The 22,265-nt window shown below is 41.2% G+C and overlaps 5 protein-coding genes across 12 annotated transcripts in view; 3 read left to right on the top strand and 2 right to left on the bottom strand.

Moving 5' to 3' along the window:
- The window catches only part of LOC124307693 (uncharacterized protein ZK1073.1), a 16,254-nt gene extending 12,702 nt beyond the window's left edge, over nucleotides 1–3,552 (bottom strand). For all 6 annotated transcript variants that reach the window (XM_046769648.1, XM_046769650.1, XM_046769652.1 and 3 more), the window contains exon 1: nucleotides 3,542–3,552. The gene's annotated coding sequence lies outside the window, so the exon portion shown is untranslated. The remainder of the gene's footprint in view (nucleotides 1–3,541) is intronic.
- The window catches only part of LOC124307692 (uncharacterized), a 22,216-nt gene extending 1,372 nt beyond the window's left edge, over nucleotides 1–20,844 (bottom strand). The window contains exons 1-8 of one of the 3 annotated variants that reach the window (XM_046769646.1): nucleotides 20,712–20,844; nucleotides 10,527–10,608; nucleotides 10,218–10,420; nucleotides 9,974–10,145; nucleotides 9,517–9,691; nucleotides 8,527–9,412; nucleotides 8,104–8,266; nucleotides 7,602–7,744 (exon numbers count right to left, since the gene is read on the bottom strand). In XM_046769646.1, coding sequence (XP_046625602.1) covers nucleotides 8,105–8,266; nucleotides 8,527–9,412; nucleotides 9,517–9,691; nucleotides 9,974–10,145; nucleotides 10,218–10,420; nucleotides 10,527–10,599 — 1,671 coding nt within the window. In that variant the 5' untranslated portion in view covers nucleotides 10,600–10,608; nucleotides 20,712–20,844 and the 3' untranslated portion in view covers nucleotides 7,602–7,744; nucleotide 8,104. Of the gene's footprint in view, nucleotides 1–7,601; nucleotides 7,745–7,971; nucleotides 8,267–8,526; nucleotides 9,413–9,516; nucleotides 9,692–9,973; nucleotides 10,146–10,217; nucleotides 10,421–10,526; nucleotides 10,609–20,711 lie in introns of those variants that run through there. The other 2 variants (XM_046769647.1, XM_046769644.1) reach the window with 2 other exon arrangements.
- Nucleotides 2,284–3,535, top strand: LOC124307971 (golgin subfamily A member 6-like protein 1). Its single transcript, XM_046770222.1, has 5 exons — nucleotides 2,284–2,411; nucleotides 2,571–2,775; nucleotides 2,849–2,990; nucleotides 3,054–3,247; nucleotides 3,338–3,535. Exons 2-5 carry the CDS (start codon nucleotides 2,584–2,586, stop codon nucleotides 3,533–3,535), a joined length of 726 nt encoding a protein of 241 aa, XP_046626178.1. The 5' UTR covers nucleotides 2,284–2,411; nucleotides 2,571–2,583.
- Nucleotides 4,703–8,061, top strand: LOC124307695 (uncharacterized protein C11D3.03c). The gene is made up of 7 exons (XM_046769655.1): nucleotides 4,703–4,851; nucleotides 5,778–6,036; nucleotides 6,219–6,273; nucleotides 6,732–6,884; nucleotides 7,132–7,289; nucleotides 7,377–7,482; nucleotides 7,784–8,061. Exons 2-7 carry the CDS (start codon nucleotides 5,785–5,787, stop codon nucleotides 7,870–7,872), a joined length of 813 nt encoding a protein of 270 aa, XP_046625611.1. The 5' UTR covers nucleotides 4,703–4,851; nucleotides 5,778–5,784; the 3' UTR covers nucleotides 7,873–8,061.
- LOC124307697 (hematopoietically-expressed homeobox protein HHEX) lies at nucleotides 15,740–22,265 on the top strand. The gene is made up of 3 exons (XM_046769657.1): nucleotides 15,740–16,412; nucleotides 20,714–20,943; nucleotides 21,035–22,265. Exons 1-3 carry the CDS (start codon nucleotides 16,115–16,117, stop codon nucleotides 21,215–21,217), a joined length of 711 nt encoding a protein of 236 aa, XP_046625613.1. The 5' UTR covers nucleotides 15,740–16,114; the 3' UTR covers nucleotides 21,218–22,265.

Here is a 22,265-nt window from a genome sequence, read left to right as displayed (position 1 = left end):
TCTAGGATTCCTCGTGTATTTTTTCGCGTAGATTCAATACTCCACTTATCTTCGTCAGATTCCTGACTAAAAAATACATCCGCAAAAAAGGGATGACAAGTGATGAATGACGTACTCGTAAGGTAAACCCCCAATTAAATTTCGAGGCACGATCAGCAGCTGAGAATTTTTAGGCCAATCAAGTTCAGGGTTGAATAACAATTATCACACCCTCTTACCAAAAAAATCTTTATACCCACCGCGAAAAGTATATCAGCGAAAATCTCGAGCGTCTGGGTAATAACGTTGCATCATCTTCAACGCGGTAATAAATCATAACATATAATGAATTCTAGTAGAATGGTGGCTGATCAATGCGCTGGGATTACGTAAAGGATAATTGCGAAGAGATGAGCAGCCGTGAAAACCCTCGCGTTTTCGATCGTGGAAGACAAGATTAATCCTGCAGGGTATTATAACGAAAAGCCTTCTCGATTCGTGATTATCGACTTACATGCCTTCGACACGCCAATCTCAAGGCTCTTCCGATCAGCCGACGTCTTTTCCGGGGTACTCAAAACCACTGTCAAAAATGGTGTGAATATCCGCGTCTTGATTTTCACGTCTGTGGAGAGATGGATTCGAACTTGCGCTGTCGCTGTTAAATAATTCCATAGAACACAATACATGCGTGACTATGCGACCATTCGACATGTAGAAGAACAATCGGTTGTCGCCGCTTCCGTTTCCGACGGATAGACGTCTGTCTATATCCCCAAAGCATTAAAATGCCGAAAGATGAGGTAAAATTTTTCAGTTTATAATCTTAAAGTACGATTCACGCCATTTCCTCGACACGTTTCTCTCTTAGGAGGAAAACGAGGTCGGAAACGTTTTCAACCTGTCAATTTTGACCCCATTGACGCAATATCTCAGAGCTTTCTTTGACATTCGACACAATTTAGCACCCGATGAATTTCTCAAGGCTATTTATGTCCCGGAAAAATTTTCACCGAAGACTTCTCGCAAGCATGCCACCTGTGCAGTCGAAACACCGAAAACCATACCCAAAGATTTACAGGTTAAGTTCTTCGCTCCTCAATTTTTCGCAAGTAAAACCGGTTTTCTTTGAAATTCGAAGTTTCCCCAACATTTAATACGTTTCCTGATTTGCTTAGGCGCCTCCAGTTCCTTTGCAGAAGCCAATAGCCCGACTCTTCTTCGAGATAGTAAGACTTCAACCCTTTATATGTAAGGTGGTTCAGGAGTTTTGCAAACGTCGAAATCGTCGCGGTCAGATCGACCCACCGCAGGCTATTGGTAAGCGATTTTCCCGGCTTTTAATCATTATTACGCTCTCAGCCTTGATCAGCGGTTTCGATTTTGCACGTACCTCAGCGTTAGCTTACGTTCTGATCTACCGGACATCCGTCGTTTGCATCAGCGACGTTTTAGACTGCCTGATGCTTTTCGACGTCTCGAAGATGCTGGCTTTGCTGTCCTTTCTCTTGACTCCCAAGCTCGGTTCGTGGTTCTACGTCACCGGCTGCGACGTCTTTGACGTTGAATTTGTAGAGCAGAAAATTCTGGAACCATTTACCACGGCTGTACCAGTCCTCCAGGTATTCGTAGGAAGAAGGGAATTAAATTTCAATCCAAGTAAAACAGGGGAAAATCGTGTGCTAAGTTCACTTGAAAAATTTTATCTGTGTTTTAAGACAATATACACAAGCCTTCTCGCGTCAAAACGTCCTAAGGTTTCTCCAAAGAAGGTCACGATCCCTGTCAAAATGAATGTCCTCAGACGTATAAAAAGGTTGCCGGCAGCACCTGCCTGCACTCCAGAGGTTAGACACGTTCTTATAACTCTGTTAAAGAACTGTCCGGGCCTATAAAGCATGTTCCGCAGATGGTTTTCAAGGCGCCAGTGCAACCAGTACCAAAAACGTTGTACAAGCCCCCAGAGATAGAGTCGAAAATCGCTAACCTTCGGAACGAGCATCGCGTACAAGCAGCTCGACGTTTGGAACATGCAAACGCCAAGGTTCCTGCCTGTTTCAAAACCGAGAAGAGCAAACGGTACCAGCGGCTTCTTAACGAAGTTGCCGAAGCGAGGATCAAGTGTCGACGATCGATCGTTGCCAAGAGGATTCCCGTGTTTAAGGTGAATTCGTTCAATGTCGCGTACTTTGTTGTTCGGGTAGTTGAGCCGAAAGCGTTTGACCTCGGAGCAAAATCGAATTCCAAGTCGCAGACGGGACTTTAATTTAAACTGATGTCGCGTGAACTCCCCTTGTTATCTTAATCCGTAGACTTTCGAACGGCCGTTAATTCTGAAACGCCTTCCAGAATGTGCCGATAAAAAATACCGTAACGACCATCCTGAGAGAAGGGGCGCGCATATCGAGCAGAGAAGTTAAAGAAGTGGAAAAGTAAGTTGGATATTAGGTAAATTCAATCAGCCCCTATTGAACCCTGGAGTGATCCTCAGATTGTGAGGCAATTTTTCAAGTTCTCCAGAGCATTAATTGTCCCAAATATTGGAAGTTCCTCTTCCGCAACAACAACTTCCGCAATTCGATATCATGCAGATTGAAGGAGCTGATGAAGGGTTCGTTCAACCCGTCGGAGGTGCAGAGACTGGAAGAAGATGTGAGGCGGTGGGAGAAGGAAGAGAGCTTGCGAAAAATCGAGGAAAAACACCTGGCGGGTCTGATCAGTTACGAAGAATCGCTTCTGGCGAAGCAGCAGCTCGCCGATGAGGCCAAAGCACAAGGGGACAAAGTTCGTTCGGAAGTAAGTCCTCGTTTGATTAGCCGTCTGAACGCATCCCTGAACCACCATTTCCATCTGCGCTTCAACGTTCCAGAGGGAAAGGCTCAACGCAAAGTTGGAAAAGTACCGTACAGAGGAGATGGAGAAGCTGAGACGAACCGTGGAAAGGTGTCACGAAGCCGAGCAGATGGCAAAGAACGCGTACACGTCTATGGTGGACGAAAAACGTCAGAAAGGTAAGACGCATGCTTTGGGATGATAGTTGCAACACGAGGCTAAACATGGACTACGCATTGAAGCTGCGGAAGTGGCGGAGGAGTCGCGGAGGATAAAGGTTTGTCTGATCGAACAGAAGGAGGAAGAACTACGGAGGAAACTTCAGGTGATCCAGGAAATTAAAACACTTCAGTCTTTGCAAGGTCAGCGTGCCAAGGAGTTCGACCAGGCGGAAACCGGCAGACTAGGACTGATGTGTGAAATGTCTTTAGCCGAGGTCCGTTCGCCTAGATAGATTATTTTACAGATAAAATCATTCCTCGCGCAGTTCACCCTCATGTCGTCTCTTCTTCACCGATTTTTTCAGCTGAAAGAACGGCTTTATCTCGCCAAGGATAAATGGCGGGATGAATTGATCTCCCGAAGGGAGGCGATCAAGGAACGTCGTCAGAAGCAAAAAGATCATGTCGATTGTGTCCAAAAGATGATCAACGAGCACCGAGGCTCCAAGTCTGTATACATTTCATTCCGCGACGTAAAGAAGGTTCGTTGTCAGAATCTCTGATTAAACGCACACGTTTGTTACAGACAAACCGTTTCACGCCCAGCACCTGTTGTCTACGAGAATTCCAAAATCTTGCAAACTCCCGAGCTTGAAGCTCTTCGCCGGAAGTTGGATGACCGCCGGATAAATCGAATACGTAGAATGAATACACCGAGCACGAACGTTATATTTAAGTCAAAACTGTTGACTAACTCATCGGAATGTTTTACGCCAATGAAAAATCGAATTTAGTTTTTTTTTTGTTATCTGGTCGGCTAAATATAACTACAATTATTTTATACCTATGCATTGATAATTAACTGATGTGATATCAAAATCATCATACCATTGTGAACAGACACAGTGTTTCCTCGCTCTTTTTTCGATTTTTTTCATTAAAATGATAACTGAAAGCATCTCTCAGCAAACAACAAAATGAAATATGAAAGACCGAAGCCCGAGTTTTAAAATTGCGCGCGAGGCAATGTTTTTCACTATTATACAAGTATTTTCATTGAAGTCGTATCAATAACACCCGCAGGTTCAAATTAAATCTCTACATTGATACACCACGCGTTCGCTTCATTCTCGTAATAATTTTCCGTACGCGTCAAAGTGCCTGTAATAGCCATTGGTAAAGTGACACGTTTAGTCAAATTCTGTTACGCAGCCTACATGACGACCGATAATTGTGTCGTTGCCCATTACCGCGTATTATATCCACAGCGTATAGGTATAACGTATCTCCATACTCAGCTCGCGTATCTACATTAACATTACACGCAGGTTCACTTAACTGCCTACATAGGCTCGACAATTTACACAGTCGTAAAGGTCGCATAAAAAGCACGAGACAAATTTTATCCACTGTATTATATAAAATGTGCATTGCTCGTCGCGTTTTAGCGTTATGAATATCGAAACTCTTAGGTCTTCAATAATGTCCAATAAACGCTGTATCATAAATCAATGAGAAAACTTTACCACACGACTAAAATGTCGTCACGTGGTTTCTGTACCTATTCTCACTTCTTTTTCAATTTCACCTATACCGATTTCCCAAAAATGAAGAACACGCTCGTTTTTACCGTTCGAAATGTCAGGTTTGATTAACGTCAATGACGTCGAACAGCTGATTAGAAGGTTCCCGAGCAGCTAGCGTTATCTCCCAACTTTCTCAAACATGAAGTTGCCCACTCACCCAAAGCGTCACGTGACGTGTAGATTAAGTGATCACCTCTTATTCACATCACAACAGTTTTCAGGCCGTTGACGTGTTCAACAATTCTACGTCGCGTCTGACGCGTAGTGAAATCTTACAACTCAAAGCGGTTGACGTAAGTATAGTCATATTTACGTTTATAATTATTTGTATCCTGATACTGCAACGAAGCGATATTCGTTAGAACGGGATATCGCTGAAATTTATATTAACTTGTAAATCGCGGTAAAATCGACAATCCAATTGATAAAACACGCACATATTACAGTTAATCGATTGTTTCTACACAAATTCATTGTGCAGTTATATACAAATGAGTTTCACGATATTATTAATGAAAGATGACGTTTATTTCCGATTATCTGAAACCAGTTCGCGTATTTCGTTGAAAACGAGTGGAATAATCGTCTCTTTCCACTCCGAATTGGCAATGACATCTGTAATCAAAATCGCGGAACATGTTTCTGTCCGCGGGGCGCATCGAGTGAGAGTTAGCGATTAAGGACGGATCAGTAAATCGCACATATGGTCACGGGTTCTGAGACGGCTAATTTTTAGGGCAAGTCTGTTACGTTGGCAACGCAGATTCAGCGTTCAGTGTCACAGCCGGCCGGCCGCTACGGTCTGAATCTGCGTTGCCAACGTAACAGACTTTTCCTAAAAATTAGCCGCTTAGAATCCGTGACGGTGTGTATACCTACCGCCTTCGTATCCGCCGCTCTGATTAATCGCGATCTCTTCTTCTCAATACCTACACTTACACTGAGCAACGTAGAAACCTGTATCTCATCCCGCGATACGAATGCAGCTTTTATCGTTGGAGCTGCGGAAGCTCGACTTGCAGAATCGCGTATCGCAAATTCCTCTGAGAAGTGAAGCTGACGATGAGATTTCATTGGACCTCCTTGAAATGAACTTGGCGGTGCTTTTGAAAAAATGTGGAACTGAAAATTTCTCGTGCAAGCTGAAATGCCTTGTAGGGCTATATTTAGTTTACAGGGGAGAATTGATTCACAATTATACAATGGATTGGTGTTTCAGCTATAAAATGACAGAGGATCGCCCAACCAGCCTGTGTCCGAAACTGAACAAACCCCGGGAATTTCCGAAAAGATCACCCATAATTTGCTACGATAAACCAGATGCGGTAATGATAGACAGAACGGCGTACGACAAGGCGAGACATGACGCTTTACTCGGTGACGTTGTTCTGACAATGACGGTGCCAAAAAAATCGGCAAAAACTTGGAAAATGATTAAGGGTGACCTCTGTAGGATCACCGTGATCGAAGGATCTCAAGTAAGATTTTAATCAAAACTTAAGCATGCCTGTAACGTATTAGAGCAAATATTCTTGAAGACTTTCAACTCCGTATTTTTAAACAGTTTAGAAAATATGATTCGAAGTAGACCGATAATATTAATATGAGACCAAAACTGAGATTCAATGTGACGGGAATAATACTTTTTTTTGTATTCCAGGTGGGTGACATTAATATTTGGAACCTACACAATCCCAAAGAGCGGTTCTATTCCGGTGAGCAACATTTTCAATTCCATAACATCATATCTTATGTAAAGTGGCAAACAAAAACAGTACGCGAAGAAAAAAAATCACAATTATGCGTATTTCCGCCTGCCTCTGAGCATATCGAATACAGGACGATTAGAAATATCAAGTTGCAGTTAAATGATGTCCTGCTTTTCAATGATTGTGGTTTCATCACCATTAACGCGACAAGATTTTATATACTTACGGTCGAAAAATATCGCGGAAATTGCAATAAGTGGCGTTAATTACGCACAACATTAACTTACGTTTCATCGCTACACATAGTTGCAAATATTTAAAAAGAAAGAAAAAGATATTTCCAACCCATGCGTACGTTTTTACAACTACTTTTACACAATGCGGTCCGGTACTTTTACCGCAACTTGGTCCGCATGCATATTATAATTATGAGACCTTATCCTATTAATTCCATACCATTTCAGGGAAAACCCGGCAACTGCACGCTACCCACTTGACAACTTACGATAGACTTTGGAGTAACTTGCCGTATTTAAGACCTCTCGCAACGGTGATCGCCGACTCACTGTCCCGATACGGAATTGACGAAGACGGTGGCAGCGTACACGATGTGATAGGTAAAATGTGATGGTTTAATAAGTACCTTTCACTTCGCATCGTACCTGCAGTTATCACGTGTGAAAAAAAGAACCATGTAACTAACCTTATACCTACATAGGTTATTTTATAATCTTTGCCAGTGATAAACTCTGCGGGGTTCGAATACCTGCAGCGAGCGGCATGTCCCAATGAACGTTTCTGCGCCGTTTTGCTTATATAAGTTTGGTTAATCTAACCAACCAACCTTACTAGTCTCGTTTGCAGGCACAAGATGCGACAATCACACGATAGAGCTCATAACCGGAAAACCAACGAACGATTCCTGCCACAGCTACCTTACGAAGGCGGTGGAAAAAGTTGGCCTCACAGAAGACGACGTGCACGACGTCTGGAACATTTTCATGTGTACCGGATTCACGAAGGTGAAAAAGCTAAGTGTCGATAATCATGCAGCTAGTGCTTAATTCAAGTAAAGGATCGAAGCAGCCTTCAGTTTTTCGATTTCTCAGGACACCCATCAGTACTTCTGCAAAGCTAGTCCATCCAGGAAAGGGGACTACGTCGAGTTCATAGCAGAAATGGATTTGCTGGTTGGTCTCAGCGCTTGTCCCCAAGGTAATTATCAATCTGCGATTCAATGAGCGCGCTGGATATTCAGCTGATTAAAGAATGTCTAGTTATCACCTTGTTCCATTATTAGAAAAAAAAAATAAATAAATAACTCGTTGTTATACTTGCTTGATGGAGCACAATTAATCTCCTGTCAAATAATTGAGTGTCCATCAGGGGCCAAAGGTCTCAATGATGATATCATCGGACATCAATAGAACGTGCATGAGTCTGAATCATAATTGATCGACAAACGATAGTAATCCAGCTGTTGGGAAAAAAATTCTTATCTGCTAATTTTTTTCAGGCGACGTATCCATCGCCGTTGGACAACCAGTTCCCGACTATATTTGCTACCCACTGGGAGTTGAGGTCTTTCGAAGAAAGGAGAAGTGATTTGATGAATTTTTACGCACGCGTTATCACACTGCAATTATACTTTCTCGTTTCATTATACCCGTGTAATTTCCAAGAGTTCCAAAATATTCGTTTACGAAAAACAAATATTTAGTATTTTATTACCTATTACGTATATTTTCCAATGTTATATACAATGTGGCATGGTAATGATTCGTACCATTTTACAATTATGACGGATTGTGAAATAAGAGCCAAAAATAATAATACCTCATACGTCGTACTCCAATTTCACTGTGGTCGATTTGGGATTTTTAATCCCCGATAACATGAAGTTATGAAAATCGTCCAATATCCTTTGACGATACCCAGTCTTTCCTATTTTGCTGGGTGTCTTCAACACGAATTTCGACTTCTTCGTGGCCGTTCTCATCTGTCAGAACATTCAAATAAAATAAATCTCAATCTTCAATGATAATTATGATTGATACTTTGTAATGCGATGAATACGCAATCAGCTATCTTGCAGATTTCCGGTTATAAGTCGTTGTAATCTCCGTCGATGAATTATTATGTTATCCGCACGTAAAAGCGAGCAGCTTATGTATACACACGATGAAACGACAACAAATTGTCACCAGCCAATACAAGTGCAAGTGAAGCACTGATAACATAAATTGTAAGACTACTTACGCCGTGGGTTGAAGTGGATGGTGCAGTCCCGCTATAACGTGATTGTACCGAATTCTTATCAAATGCGGTTTCTGATTCAGATTTGAAAAAGGTACTCGGCGTGACTAAGATTGGTTCAAATTTCCGTTCTGACTCCGTGATTTCCCGCAGTAATCCGATCTCCATCTTCGTTTCTGACAACTCTGGGCTCGAGTTCTTCTTCGTCTTCGATACCGGAACCAAACCAAGTTCACTGGGCGCGTTTTCTTTTTTCTTTTCAAAGAAATGAGACTTCACCGAGTGCTCGGACTGTGAAAGCATTTCGGGATCGTAAAGTTCTGGATATTTGTCTTTCGTCAGCTCTTTAGGTTGCTGAAATTTTTTCTTTTCGGAATTAGGAAGGACGCAGTTTCGATTTGGAGAGTCACTATCAACCGTTGATACGTCTGCATATGTCGGGAAATTTGAAGCATTTTCCTGACGCAACGGAGCATAACTGTTTCCAAGGTCGGTTTTCCCATCGTTGACTGCAAGATCTCGTACATAATCTGCGTACCATTTCTTAGCCTGCAATTTCTTATCCTGCTCCTTAATTACGCTAACGATATCCAAGTCATCTAGTTCTGATTGTTGTCTAGTATTTTGTTGGAACCAATTCTCCTCCTTCGAAGCGTTAACGGCCGGAATATATTGCGCCTCATTCTTCAAATGTTCACCACCCTTTCCAGCATCATACTGCGGCTCGTGTTTGACGGAAAGTAAATTCTTCGAATCCTCAAGACTGATCGGTGTTTTCCTAACTGTCCCTTCCTCTCGGAAAACACCAACCTTGCAATGCTCAATCTGTGATATTTCAGCTTCGATTTCCATTCGCTCACTGTGAGATTTTTCCAAGGCTTCAATCAATCTGAAAAAGGTGGAATTTTGTTTTTGAAGAGTATCACTCTTTCATGGTTCAAGAAAACTTTTCAGCGTATAAATTTACGGGCAAAAATTAGGAGTATGACGTACCTCTGAGTTTCATAATCGTTCTCGTATGCAGAATCATTACCCATTAATTTCTCTATTTCAGACACAACTTCCTGCAGCTTTCGTGATAAGCAATTATTTTCAGCACTCCTAACTTCCGCTTCCAGAGCAGCTACTTCCGCTACAAGTTGTCTGATTCCCGGATTCTCTCTGACAGCTGTACAGAGTGTATATCAATATGGTGAACCGTGAAAACGGACGAAAAAATTTACCTTTAATTTTATTTTCAACTTCCTCAATTAGCTTCGAACCACATCAATTTTCAAAGTTTCTAACTTGTTTATCTAATATTGCGATCGCGTTATGGGATTGTAATTCATACTTCGAATTCTCGGTGATTAAGAATAGGGCAAGAACTACATCAATATACCGGGTTTGAAATTGTGCACGCCGAAATTTGAGATTGATCCGTTTCACTATCAAATGATTTATAATATACCTTCCTTGTGGTCACCGTCGAATTCCTGCGCGGCGCAAAAGGCATATTTCTGCCTTTCCAGAACGAGAGGATAGTCGTTCAAAAAATTTACACTGTCATTCTCAGCAACACATGTCCAGACTTCATCACACATTTTTCTCTGTTCCTCCCAGACTTGCCAATGCAAGCCATCCTAAGATTATTATAAATAATTATTTATAACGCGTAGAACACGTCGCGTGATGCAAATAAGTTTATCACCCACCAGCTTTCGTTTTTCTTCATTGAGTAAGGCTCCCTTTTGTTGAACCATGGATTGCGCAAGATTGTTAATGTCCTTCGCCACAACGAGATCAACCTGCTTCAGCGCCGATTGTTCCAAGATAGATTTATAAGTAGCTTGCAAACGCTCATAGCTGCTTTCTAGAAACCTCAGCTGCTCCTCAAGCGAATCGATTTCTGCTTCGTCTGAATAAACAGTAAGGAAAAAAATAAAAAAAAAATAGAGTATTGTTAGAGTTAACGATTTCCGTTGACCAAGGTCATCTCAAATTTTATACACCGACATACTTACAGGCCTTTCTTTCCACCATCTGTTCGTTGCGTAGTTCAATATCGTCCAAACGTTTTCTCAAGTAGCTGCTCATGTCTGAAAAGTGATTATAAACTTTTCTGTAAATCCGAATCAGCTGGAATAGTATTTCAAGCTAATCGTATTTCTGTCTAATACGATTTTACAGCAACACCGAGAAATCGTTGCTGCTTCGAAACTGCGAACGGCGTGAAGTATGCAACGGTTAGTAGAGGGGAAAAAAATGACAGCCGCAACGGTCTGAAAGATTGCTTCGAGACATTTGAATATCGATAATGGTTTATGACGTGGCATGGAAGTAATGATAATGATAATAATCGAATAACAAGCGTACAGATTTTGACGGCCAACAATCCGAAGCTGTGGAACGCAAATGAGCGCGTGTGATACGCCGATATGATCATTTACTCTAATTTGCAGCGAGGATCAGCGATAGCAGCGAGTGAACAACGTAACACGATAACGATATTTGCTATTAAGGTTCGGAATCACTCGACGTTCAAGGCGTTTGACAAGGGTGCACTTTAGGGATGACTGACATCAGCTAATGGCTGCTGTCATTGCACGGTGATACTGTCAACCCCCGTAAAGCGATGACGCGATGATTTACGTGTGCAGAGGTTACCTGCACGAACATGTTGCCGCAGGTTGTTCTAATTATCCGACCTCTTATCTCACGAATCTTGTTAACAACATTTCGCTAGTATCGTATTGAAGTTAGTAACGTTATCGTAAAGATTCATGCGGAGAAGAAACCGTTATTTCGCGGTTTTAGAATCGTCTGAAATTAAGTAGGTCGTAACAAAACAAGACATAGTCATGTCCCGAAATCATATTTTCTTAAAAATCGTAGTAAAATTACGTAAATAGTGATTTTTTCCCCGATGTTTCGTTACGATAACGTTACTAACTTAAACCTCGTGCACTCGTATCCTTTCATACCCTTGTGTGAACACGTGTTCGAAGTAAATCTCACACGGTATTCAAAATCGTTCAAATCCTTATCTTCATAATCCTTAGTCTCGACATGATAATAAAAGATACGGACACTCGCTGCGGCTATCGAGCCCAGAACAACGATATCCGAGTCATTAAGATCGATAATAATGCTCCTGTAGATCAATCAGGGTAAATTAACCCTGCGATGATAGTAATAATGACAGAGCAGCGAATTTTATAACGCGAATCCACAACCCTGGTAATATGAGAAAATCTGCATTGGAAAAATAAGCGAATGCATGAGAATTATGAGTAACTTGAATAGATTGTGTGAAGGAATGTTGTCGGTCCGTTACAAAGGAGTTCCGAAAGGAAGCTGCGGTGATAGGGTTATACAGGAAAATAATCTTACACCGACTTACGTATACGAGTCTAACAATCTGACCGCACTTATAAGATCCTTGCTTATATGAACGTACAAGATTAAGACGCCAAAGCAATTATCACAATACACTGTCTTGGCCAACGCGAACAAGCTTTGGACCTGCCATTTTTAATTGTTATCACAACCTAACCGGAAACAGTCATAAAGTTATAATAAGCAAAATAACAACTTTACGCAATGATTTAACTGATCGTAGCTTGTATTTACTGAACTTATTGCAATTCTTGTACAGTGATTAGCAAATAACGTTCGCCAGATGCTTACTCTTTTTTACGAATTTTAAAAGATGTAAAAAAATTTAATACACACTGAGAAAAATTTCATTTGTTATAGTAACTAGAAAAGTTCAGTAAAACAGCTATCGTTGAAAAAATTGTTCGAACATTGTTGGCATTACAAAAAACGAGGTGCACGTAACCATTTTGCGCTATTGTCGATCCTCTTTTGGTAATTGCACGAAAAAACAGTTTGTTCGGTTTACCGTACTTTTTTAGTTAACTAAGGCTTTAACATCAATTTATTGTTGCACAAGCATTAAATTTTCGCAACAGTTACAAGAAAATATAGTAACAGTGATCGTAACAAGAAAGAACAGTAACGGATACTAGATTTTCTGGTAACAGCTACAAGACTAATTTTCATTTTGTACCTAGAACTATATTTTTCGATTGTGGTAAAAATTGAAAATAGTTAAGGACCGAGCGGTGACCGGAACTAAAAATTTATCTCAGTGCACAATTTCTTTTTCCTTAATATTCTTAGAAATTAGCTAATATATCCAATATTCTAGTTTATCCTTTAGACGGAGTTGAAGTCATCCATTTAAACCAACGGTCTGGTATCTTACTTCACCACATTTAATAAAGATAAAAAATTGAATTTTTCGCTCTCATAATTCTTTTATTACGTCAACTGGCGGAAGATACGTTAAAAAATATCCGCAAGTAGTGCCATAAATTTTTTCCGGCGCGATTTTCGAAAACAAGGTAACTCGCAATTATCGTTCTAAATATGATAATAAACACTGTCTCTCTACTTATGCATCCAGTTATACACCAGTTTCCCTACGAGCAGTGTGCATTATTTGAAATTACAGGCAACGCGAGTCGCCAGTTTATAAACATTACCAGAGTTACTTCGAGAGAATTGTAAAAGATAATTTGCCTACTAAAATAAAAAAAAAAAAATTATCATTATACTTATAAAGCATTTGACGCTTCCACGAAGCAGTAAATGAAAACTCGTAACCCGAAGATAGAAGTAGACTTGTCGTCGAGGTCGGTGAGGTAGCCAAGCTAAGCCCTCATCCATCACGGAGAGCCCTATTGCATGGCCAACTGGTCTGCGTGCATGTATTTCGAAGTACCGGCCTCATTATCAAAAAAAAAAAAAAAACTCGCCTATGGCTCAAATCCTGCAAGCCCCAATCACGGGTTGTCAAAACCGCATAGGAAACGGTGATTGCGGTTTCTAAACATGATAACTTTTTTGGTCTCGACATATTCAGCAGTTTTTTTTCCTCGGCCAAATCGGCGTAATATTAATTAAGTAATTAGCAAATACTATTTTAAGCGGCGACCACGTATACGGTTAAATATCAGATACCAGATACCGAAAACAATTGTAAGGAATATACGAGTGAATAGAGGCCCGAGCGAGTCTATTTCGCAAACTGCGGCATGTCGTTTTATAAGCTTTATCGTCGGAAGTTAAATGGTAACTGAAATATTTTTTCCATGAATTTCTTTGAAGTGAAATAGTGCTCAAGTCCTGCTGAATATTGTACAACAACGACCATGTCAACAGTGCTCTTGTTGATTTTGTGCCGGTGTTTGAATTTAGCTGAACAATATTCGTCACATACTTCAAAAAAATTTGCTCAAAACCAGTGTATATCATTTTTGTGACATATGATTAAAAAAATAAACCTCTACATTTTCCGGAGCTCTTTTTCAGCAATCGGAAATTGTCGAGTGAATTCAGGTAAAATGATTTTCAGCTACTGACCAGCGTGTTTTCAAGATAAAACACCGCGAGTAAAACGATCCTGATATTCGAAGTTCTTGGATTCGGCAAAACGAATTATGGAAATCGTTCGTGTGCTTGTACTTGTATTTTTGCCACGATGTGCGTGAGTATGGCTCGTTCTTGAGTATAGGATTTAGAGTGAAACGCGCAAGGATCGCGATCGCCAAGGCAGAATCTAGTTATAAATAATGCAAGGAATCAGTGCAATCTAGAAGAATCCTGGGCTGTAAAAATATGTCCGATAACCGGGTCGTTCTACTCGTTAAATTTTGGAGGCGGTTGTCCCCTATTTGCCAAAGAATGATTTACTGTTCTTCGATATTGTATCGCAGTATAGCTTGAATGATGTATGGATCGGTAAATACCTTTAATCCGGTGCCTCAATGGCGCGTAGAAATTCACGCTGTTCAGATACTTTTTTCGAGAGTACGTTATTACATATATTACGTATACGAAACTATCTTCTAGTATCGTGACGCAGTAGCGTTGTACAAACAGATGTGAGCTCGATATCGCATTTATAAACCACCGATTTTTTACCGTACGGTTCAACGAGTGTGTAATAATCTTAATGAGTAAATTCGATTTATTTTACAATTGGATTACATGTGGAGAAAACGGAAAATCGCTGTACGATATTCTACGTATACCCGCATATGGATAATATTTGTTTGCTTGCCGAATACCATTATGGTTAACAGAAAAATAAAAAAAAAATAAAACGACCGACAATCATTTTCCCGTTGAGGTCATCCTTCCGCTCCACTTCCTATTTTCGCCAAGTCATTGACAGGGTACACGCACCGATTGTCTTCCTTAGTTTTCATTGTAAAAAATATAATATTCCTTGTAATGAAATTTAATATATAGATTTTGTATTGCGGTACAGACGATAGTAAAATATCATCAATTAGATTTCGTTGTCACTTCGGGCAGAAGCTTAGGCCCACTAAGCCTATAATACACGCAAACTTTTTCGAACAGCGTAAGTATAATTATATTAATAAATATTATTCTCATTGTCAGTGAATTATCGCACGTTTTTAAAACCAGAAACCTCGTCTGTCTCCGTTTTGTTACGTGATTAATTGCCTCGCTGCTGCGGCAGAAGCACCAATAAATGGTATTAATTTTCTATCAGCATACGCCACATGTGCAGTATCAAGTTTAACTGGGCATCGATTACGATTGACTAATTTAACAATAAAGCCTGGACTCTGTTCACCAACCCGACGTTTACGAATACATGTAATTACCCTCACAGACCTCGAGTTCGTTACTTCGTCAACAATATCGCACAAATATCCTGAGCATAACAAAAATTCGAATTCTCGGATAATCAGAGCTTCGAAATAGATAAATTTTGCATAATTTGAACGATGTACGAGTTATAACGACAAATTCGCGTTGGCGTCCGTCGTACCATTTAAAATTATTAACGAATCTTTCTTTCTGAACTGTTGATCGAATAATGACTTGAAACCCGTTGAAAATACGCAATTCGAGAAAATTCCAAAAATCCTTGTCCCCTCGCAGAAGGATTAGATTTGTCTATTGGGTCCATGAAAGAGAAAGGAAGCAGATCGCGTGGCACCAGTGGGCAGGCTGGAAGCTACCGGCCCCGGAGAAGGGGTCCTATCTTCCTTATCACTGCTATTGCTGTCCAATGGCGGAGTGAGGAAGTAATCGTGGTGATAAGGGCGGCGTGTTCTGTCGACAGTACGCGATCTTTCCTGAGGTCCCTGACTGCCAGTCACGTCTGACACCGAGGACAAGTAACGCCACGGAGTGGCGATCGCGGTCACAGCCGAGTTTTTCCCAGTTCTGTGCTTATTTTTAGGTCCTGTCCGGCAGTCGACACTCAATTACCCACAAGTCACTGTTGAAGGAGTCCGATTAACAGATCCTTGGACTCAGTCATTGGCGGAAGTTGGATGCAGGACACTCGGCCTTCGCTCGAAGAGTCCGTCAGTAGATAGTTGGAGGAGGATTTGAGGACAAGACGCGATTCGAATTGACCAGTAACCCTTCAACATGATCGTCAGGAAATAGCAATCAACGTTTATTTTTTTTGAAAGAAAAGCAAGTAACAATCGTACCCAAGCCGCAGAGGTACGCAAGTAGAGCTTCGAGAGGTGATCCAATTCCTCGTGTGGAAATGACAGCGACGATGTGCAAGACGACGAGGTCGTTCCGCATCGACGATCTCCTTCATCCGGAACGTGGATCCTCCATTCGAGACAGCGCCGTCTCGTCCAGGGAGGGTGAGAGGTCCTCCTGCAGCTCTCCGACGTCGCCCGACACCCCCATGACACCCTCAACACCACCGCGTACACCCACCATCCCGTTTCCCATGCATCTCCAAGCACACTGGCCTGCGAGACCAACTCCCGTTTACGCACCGCATATGGACGATCGGCGACTATGTCTTCCCTACGACCTTCATCCCTTCAGAGGTGAGTTATCCAGTCGTCCCTTCAGAGGTGAGCCAATGTCCCGGAGCGAAAATACTGGCTCGTTTTTAGCTTCTTCGAACATACTAAAATCCTGTTTACTGTAATGAGCTTCAAAGAGATAACGAACGATTGATGTGCTTTTGGTGTACATCCAAATCAGGATCATCGGGGACCTGATGCATGCATATCGCGTGTTTTCGCAATTCATGCGACATATGTCATTGCCAGCTCGATAAAGTACTGTTACCATGGGCAGCTTGGTCGGTTGATAAACGATAATATTGCGCCTTTGAGGATAATACTTAATTAGGAACGTCGATGTTCTTACAGGATGCGGCTACTGACCATGCAGTGGGCTTTATATACGCACACAATTACGCTTGTACTCGCATTCGTATTTCATATTCAAACTAATAGCTGTTCAGTGAGCGCGAATTAACAATTTATAATGTGTACTTAGACACATCCTTTAGCTCTTTACAATGCCCACAGTAAATTTCATAACGGGATTCCCGCAAAGATATTGTCTGCGGAATTTTATTTACGTATTACATGAGTAACAGGATACCTATGGTGCAAAACCAGTGCATGAACGTATTTCCCACTTTGTCTTTCGTGGTAATATAATTGATAGTGACTAAAGAAGTTGGAATGTTATCAAGATTTATTCTTTGGGAATATGAATCATAATTTAGCGCGACGTAATAGAGAATTCAGTAACGACAAAATTTACTTTTCCAAAATCCGGTCAGACTTCCCGCGGTATTACAGAATTGCAACACATTACTCGATGACAATTTTACAGTATGACTCCCATCTCCGATTGCTTAACATCCTTCGGAGACCGCAAAATAACCACCGTCCCGCTTGTTCGAAAGCACTTACAACTGCAATACAATCTGTCGCTGTCGGCGAGAAGAAATCTACAAAAATCAACCCCAAGAATCATTCGTGGTCAAAGAAATCGAGTATCAGCCACTTCCCGTTTCCGTTTACAGCCGTGATTCTCAGAGGCTGGAGAGATGATATACGTAACGTAGGTACAGGCACACTCGAAGTGCAAACGTACTTTATTTTTTCAAAATTTGGGGTGAGGTAAAATCAATTTTGATAATCGGTGAAAAACTTGGGTACCGTACGCCTTTCAGCCCGCCTTCGAGCCGAATAGTTTATCATTCGTGCAGCCCGGGAGTTAACGTGATATGTTTATCTTCAGGGACTTCCTTCCTGTACTTACTTTCCGTGCCTCCGCTGTATCTCGCTGAAAACGGCTGAATATAAAGCAACATTCCTGACAACTACCCACGTCTGACAAGTTATCGGTGAAATTTTCTCAAGTAGCAATTACATCCGGGAACAATCAGTAATTAAAGAGAGCTAACAATTCGTTAGACCATGATAGACAGGTTGTTCTTTTTAGTAGGATATATTACAAAATGTTCAAAATCAGGTTGTTTAGCCGAGGAGATCATAATTGAGCAAATCGAGCGCAACAAAACGACAAATAATTTAATTAGTTAATCAATCATATAGCTCTGGAAAGGGTAATTAAGATTAAGCGGCGTTTAATGCGGTGAATTATAGATTACGTCAAGTAGTTGGTTATTAATTACTTAATTACTCAACGATTAAAGTCATGTGAAAGAATTTCCAAGCACGTGCTTCTTCAACATCCAATTTTAGTCAGCGCACGTTTGTTGATATTAAATAAATTGTCATTCACGATGATCCACTGTGTAACACAGAAAGATTAAGATCTACCAAGGTCAGAATTTATCTAATTTTCAAATGCCGTACAACGATACTGTCAAAAAGAGATTCCAGGCACCTTTTCATTTCTACATATATACACGAGTATTATGTATACGTATACCGTATATAAGCTTAATCGGTGCCCGTATATGTATATGCATACGGTAAACAACTTGGAAAAGGCACAAACTCTGATCGCGCGGACTATCTCGAAAAGTTTATTTTCCAAACTTAATACGTCAAACAATCCCTATCTATCACAAATATACATATCAATTAAACGCTCTTCGGCAAAGGGTGCAACAGCCGTTCTCAAACATGCTGAAAACCGTTCAGACCGATCGATTCGTAGTTCCGGTACTAGATTTAATTGGCAAAAATTTACATTGTTTATGAAAAAAAGTAGCGTCACTATCGTTCACTCCGTTAATTATCAATCATTGTAAAGGGCAGCAATTATCGCATTCAGTTAGTCATTTAAAGACAGCCGCAATAAAGATAGGAAATATAATATCGCGCACCAACAATATTTTATTGAATACCAATTGCTGGTTTTCCGCCAGTGATGCAATATCTGGCTTAATAAATCGATTAATCAAAAATCTACGACATCTTTTGATAACTAAGCTTTCGCGGTAAGCGCTTTTATCGTGACAACCCGGCTAATAGCTCTGGAATAATATGTCAATCCGTCCGCACGTTCAATCGGTTCTCTCTATCGTGTCGTGCGTGTGTACAGCCTATCTGACAAAAACACCGAAACGTCTATCCTTACCGCATACTAGTGTGCGTCAGCTGGATGGACAAGCCGCTAATCTTGTATAATGTATCATTACGGACTATTTTTAAGTTGTAATTTTACATACTTCCATTGTAATTACTGTAATAACAGTATCGCGCAATAAAACTCACGACAATCGAATACTTTTCGAAAATAACACATCTGATACTACCTGCCATTAATCGCGCGCTAATTCCACCGCAAATCTTAAATTATTATTCACACCTGATTGTGTTCATCGGTTACTGCGCGCCATCGTGTTTACCTAATTTATGACAAATGTTCAATGACTTGTAAATTAATTCGTGTGAATCACATCGTTTGCGAAATCGTCGGGGACGTTAACGTAATACTTGGTCATATACCGTCAAGATACATGTATACATATAAGGATACGGTCGAAGATCTCGTTCTCCGCATTACACACTAATCAGTATTTCCTTGATTTTCAAATCGATCACTGATTACCGGTATATTTGGCACTTGGCATCTGATATTTATTACAGGCAGTATCGTTGACACATTCGATACCCTACCGTAGTATCATGTAATTGTCTACGCGTGAAAACTCACGTGCTCCATAATGATCGCGACTCCCTGAAATTGCAGGGTCGCCGTTTTGACTTGAAAGAAATATGGCGAACTGACTTGACCGAGCTATGTTGTAGCGTAGAAAATATTGCGCAATCATTCGTCGAGGCATGAAAACCGAGGAAAACCTGCAGAAGAGCACCTAATTTCTCGTCAATATTAGATCGATCCGTTTTTCCCCGCAGTCTGTTCTCGATCAAGGATCTAAAACCGTTACATCAAACGCCCATCCGCCCCGGCTACTTCGTCGAGGATCACGATTACGTCCGATATACACGCGTAGTTGGACCGATGCAGTAATACTAGTACCTAAAAGATACACGATAGTTACTGTGTACCATCGCGGTGCTACCGGTATTATACGAAAGGGAACGAGTCGTCTATTTGTCGGCGGTCAACACGGTTATCAGTAATGTATTTGATTGTCTGATGAATGTTCCGAGGCGCCAAAAAGAGATTATAATGCTATTGATCATTAATGCCACCGTGCGGGATAAGTGGCCGCAACCCACACCCGCAACTCTCCTCATCCTTGCGGCCTGCAAGTCTCTGCACGTATGTACAATGTACACAAAAACCCCCGCGATATACGCATGTGGATGAGCAAGGTGCACCGATCGGCTCGTACTACTATCAGTTTGGGCACTGACTGATGCCCGAGCCTTGGGCCCGCGCCGCTACCGAAACCCACCAAGGATTACCCCGACAAAATAATATCGATCAATCGTGCCAGAGTATTACCGAATCCCCTGCATACGCCCGGCCTTCCCCCGACTCTAATATCTCTACTGTCATTCCGTATTGTTCAACGATCGGCCATTGTACCACATTTTTTTATCTCTTCTCGAATCGCGACATATCACGGAATAGGCCTGCTAAATTTTCGTCACAACTGTGTATAATAAGATAAATTGGTGCAGCTACGCACCCGGTTATTTCAGTGATGTGCCCCATAGGGGCCCCTAATCATAGGCTAATCAGGGTACAAATCCACTCTGAGCAGCTCCGAGTTTTAGCCAAGTGCTAACAAAAGAGCAGCGGACGAAATGTACCCTGATTTACCTAAAATCGGAAGTCCCCGTGGGACGCTTCGCCGAAATAACCCGGTGCAGTGTGTAACATTTGGCGCATCCCGATTTCAGAGGGCATTATAGCTTACTTTTTTCTTTACTTACAGCGGTTCCACCAACCAGATTCTGGCCGCTCTATTCGCCCTACCAGATCCCTTTGCAGCACAATATACTGGCACGACTGTCGGCCGCCCATCACAGCAAACGCAAAGGAGGTCAGGTCCGCTTTACACCACAGCAAACTGCGGGCCTTGAACGGAGATTTGGTTCCCACAAGTACCTCAGCCCTGAGGACCGCAGGCATCTTGCTGCGCAGTTGAAACTCACCGATCGTCAGGTAAGGAACGATGCTATCGGCATTAAATTTGATGTTATGCCTCGTCACTGCAAGCTTATCCTCAGCATTTGACTTCCGTTCTGTAAAACAGGTGAAGACATGGTTCCAAAATCGAAGAGCAAAATGGAGACGCGCCAATCCAACGGCGGCAAACGGTGAAGGTGGAGAAGGCTCGGGAAATTCGCTTCAAAATGGTACGAGCGGAGAGGCTAACGAGGAGCTGGATGAGCCTTACGACAGCGACTGCGAAAGTCCGATTTCGGTTACCGACTAGACGAACGTTGGAGAGCCAATTCAGATGCCACGATATCTCCGTTGAGAATAAGACACGAGATACGAAGGCGTACTGATCACACTCACCCGAAACAGACTAATCCATGTATAAATATTCCCACCCCTAGGCGAGGTCGGACGTACGATCAACGTTTCGGAAAGCTGCGAATATCAAGATTCGAACTATTGAAAAGTCTCGGCGCAGGTGGATAGATACTTCTACCCAAGTTTGGTATTAACGATGTATCTTTATGCAGTCCCACATTTAAGAAACCGTGACGAGTCGATCGGGTGATCGATCACAGCTGGTCAACTTTGTGCCAGAAATTATAATCGTGCAGTTTTGTTTATTTGCACTTTATACTTACAATTGTATATCGGATTACTATCGTCTTGTTAAACGGTCACTTGATCTCCCGACCCAACGGGATTCCACTTGGGCCTTCAACAAAGGAAAATGTATAAATCGGTGAGATTTCGTATTGGACATTGAAGGAGAAAGAAAGGCTTCGGAACTATCGAATACGAACAAAGTTTGTGTATAGTTTGTATTATAATGTACAGTGAAATTTGAAAACAAACGATCCATGAATTGAATATTTTATATATACGTGTAATCAGCTCATCAGACCAGCATGTTTTATATTAAAATATGTAAATATGGAACGATTGAGTTTGCATCTAAGATATATTTATTAAATCATTACGTTATACCATGTATATAACTGCTTGTATATTGTCATTTTTTTTTTAGTTGATAAGGAAGTACTGCACATATTCAATAGTATTAATATCCCTTGTTTATACTAAAAATATAATAATAATATAATAACATCGAAATGGATTTTGTGAAATAATAAATTTATGCGAAACATGCATCATATATTATATATATCGCTGATAAGAATATCCCTCAAGTACGGCTGACGATAATTCTGGACAAATAAAGCTTTCCTCAATAACTTGAACCTGAAAATAAAAATTATGCCGATGAAGTGAGTGTTCATTCTAAACTATAGCTTGGATAGGTTTACCCTTTGGTCCTGACT

This window comes from Neodiprion virginianus, chromosome 6 (genome assembly GCF_021901495.1).
Source record: "Neodiprion virginianus isolate iyNeoVirg1 chromosome 6, iyNeoVirg1.1, whole genome shotgun sequence".
Taxonomy (NCBI): domain Eukaryota; kingdom Metazoa; phylum Arthropoda; class Insecta; order Hymenoptera; family Diprionidae; genus Neodiprion; species Neodiprion virginianus.
This window is presented reverse-complemented; position numbering and strand designations above follow the sequence as displayed.